This window comes from Mus pahari, chromosome 10 (assembly GCF_900095145.1).
Source record: "Mus pahari chromosome 10, PAHARI_EIJ_v1.1, whole genome shotgun sequence".
NCBI classification, from domain to species: Eukaryota; Metazoa; Chordata; class Mammalia; order Rodentia; family Muridae; genus Mus; species Mus pahari.
This window is the reverse complement of record NC_034599.1, coordinates 65,492,505-65,495,296: the sequence shown is the minus strand read 5'-3', so window position 1 is coordinate 65,495,296 and position 2,792 is coordinate 65,492,505. Positions and strand designations below refer to the sequence as shown.

Below are 2,792 nucleotides of genomic sequence, written 5' to 3'. Positions count from 1 at the left end.
ACACACACACACACACACACACACACACATTACAAATCACTTTTATTTCTTTTTACATTACTGCTAAATCATTACATTGATTATAAGCAGATAAATTATACATTTTTCCCCAGGAAAGTGAAGAGGGCACACTTTAACATTTTACTTTTAAAAGGGTCACTGGGCTAGATGTACTAGTGCATGCTGAAGTGTTGATGAAGGTGTGTGTTGCAAGGAACCATTTTCTTTAGCCATAGGCAATAGCTTTATTCCTAAGTTGCAGCTTTTAAAGTTCTTAACATCTGAGACATGAGTGAACTCTGTGCTAGGTAGATTTAACAGATTAAAAGCACTTGATGAAATATGCTCAATATTTCATGTGGCATCCAAACACAGGAATGAGGATATGACCTGGAACTCTGGTGGGTTTGTTGATATTGGCACTAAGAATGGAAGCATTTTTGATGTGTTTTAATGGGGATAGAGTAGGGACTACACTAAAGCTCACAGAGCAACTAGCCTTCACTTAGAAACTAATGCAGAGAACCTTGAAGGTTCCTTCAAATTTGTGACAGCGGTTCAACTTTGTAGCTTACCCTGATACTAGCTGGAAGTTATCTCTTCCTTTAAGATATAATATTTATGGCAGCAGCTTTGAAATAGAGGAAAGAGCATTGGACTTGGAGTAAGACTTGGATCTGAGTCCTGACTCTGCCACTCATTAGCTCATTGCATTGGAAGAGTCGCTTAGCCTCTGCAGGCCTCTGTATTTTATAGTATTACATAGCAGGCTTAATTAACTTTACAGGACTGAGTTGGAGATAACAAACAAAAAGGATTTTGCAAATAGTGGAGCGCTACGCAAACTTCAATCATTAGGTCATACCCCCACTCCCTTAGAATGACCATCAGTCTCCTAGGGGTTCCCCCAGCAGGCTGAGTTATAGCTAAAAACGCACGGTAGGAACAGCTGTCAAAAGCGCCCCTCCTACCTTCTGAACTCCACTGCTTGTTTCAGTCTTTCAAAACGAACCAAATGTTCTCTCAGTCTCTGTTCCTTCATCTTTTCAAAAGGCAAGATCTCCTTCCTTCTGCAGTCTTTGTCTCTCTTTTTATCTAGGCTAGCCCTCTCCTTTTCTTTGCTTCTTCCATGACTCTATAGAAGAAAAAACAAACATAAGACGACGAATAATTAAACAGATCTGAGGTTCCATACTTTAGGTTTCACTGGTCATTTTAAAAGTTCAAATGAAGGGAACTAGAGAGGTAGCTCAGCGGTTTCCGTGGTTACAAGCCATTACTGCACTTGCAGAGGACTCAGGTTTGGTTCCCAATACCACAAAGCAGCTCACATTAACTTTCTGGCATGTAGGAGTTAGAGGTATGGGATCCTGCATGCACAAAGTGCACACAAGCTCATGCAGACTCATACACATGAATAAAAAATAAAATCAGGGCTGGAGAGATGGCTCAGTGGTTAAGAGCACCGACTGCTCTTCTGAAGGTCCTGAGTTCAAATCCCAGCAACCACATGGTGGCTCGCTACCGTCTGGAAAGAGATCTGACGCCCTCTTCTGGTGCGTCTGAAGACAGCTACAGTGTACTTAGATATAATAATAAATATTTTTAAAAAATAAAATAAAATAAAATCAATAAAACATTTTCTAAAGTCCAAATAACGAGAAATATTTTCTTTTAAAAACTTAAACTATATCTTTCAAAAAAGCTTGATGACAACAGTTTTATCTTTTGGAAACAGGTCAAACAGTAGACAGCTCCGTCTTGAAGACTCACTTTCTCATATCTGCCCCTTCTGGACGGCCTACAGTGATCTCCCTTGGTTTGGTTTAGTATCACCATATGTCCTGGACTCTTTGAGCCTAAAAAAATAATAATACTTTAGATGAACAAATGGCTACAAAATATTGTTGAAAAGCAGTATATTGAATAAAACTGTATTTTCATCTGATATAAAAAATACCTATTCTAACTTAAATGCAAACACATTACAATAATCTTTACAATTACAATTAAATACTTTCAATAGGGAGGTCTACATCCCAAATCCAAGTCAATTAAGACTTAAGGATACAGCCAGGAATATGAATATGTCCTTGTAGTAGGAAGGGAAAAGTTGGTCTATAAATCCCCTTTTCTACTCCCAGTTCTAACAACATCTGCGACTAGTGACCACAAACAAGCAGCAGCAGAGCTGGGAGGGGCTGAGGAAAGGCAGGGCACATGACGTACTTATCCGCTTCTTCTCTTCACTCTTTTTCATGGACTCTGAAGCCTGCCCACTTGGACCATCGTCGTTCTTCTCATCTTTCTCTATTTTCTTAGTATCTTTGCTTTCTTTTTTTTCTGATTTCTCAGATGACCTTTTCTCTTCTTTTTTAATAGATGCTTGTGTCCTGACCATATCATTCAAGACAAAAAAACAGAATAACTACTTTTGCTATGTACCAAGAAGTCATGTGTCTATCAGAAGCCAGTCTTACTGAGGAGCTATCAGTCAGCCTTACTTGGCACTCCTATCACTCGCATTCTTTTTATCGCCAGCACTCCTTGAGCTACTCTTCTCATCACTTTCTTTCTTCATTTCTTTCTTAGAAGGATCACCTTTGACCTGAAAGGTTTAAACAAAAAGAAATAAATGTTTTTAAAACTTGTAAGCTTTAGAGTTGCATTATATAAATGGGAGTTGAGCTGGGCACAGCCACACATGACTGTAATCCTAGCACTTATAAGGACAGCCCTGAGCGAGTTTGGATCTCACTTTGTAGCTCATAGTAGTCTTCTTTTTTTTTTTT

General features: G+C 38.8%; 1 protein-coding gene across 3 annotated transcripts in view; it reads right to left on the bottom strand.

Annotated features, from left to right (window-relative positions):
* Positions 1 to 2,792, bottom strand: part of Sltm (SAFB like transcription modulator) — a 48,988-nt gene that overhangs the window by 9,984 nt on the left and 36,212 nt on the right. For all 3 annotated transcript variants that reach the window (XM_021206440.2, XM_021206442.2, XM_029542867.1), the window contains 4 exons: positions 2,505 to 2,608; positions 2,230 to 2,393; positions 1,774 to 1,859; positions 972 to 1,135 (listed from right to left, as the gene is read on the bottom strand). In XM_021206440.2, coding sequence (XP_021062099.1) covers positions 972 to 1,135; positions 1,774 to 1,859; positions 2,230 to 2,393; positions 2,505 to 2,608 — 518 coding nt within the window. The remainder of the gene's footprint in view (positions 1 to 971; positions 1,136 to 1,773; positions 1,860 to 2,229; positions 2,394 to 2,504; positions 2,609 to 2,792) is intronic.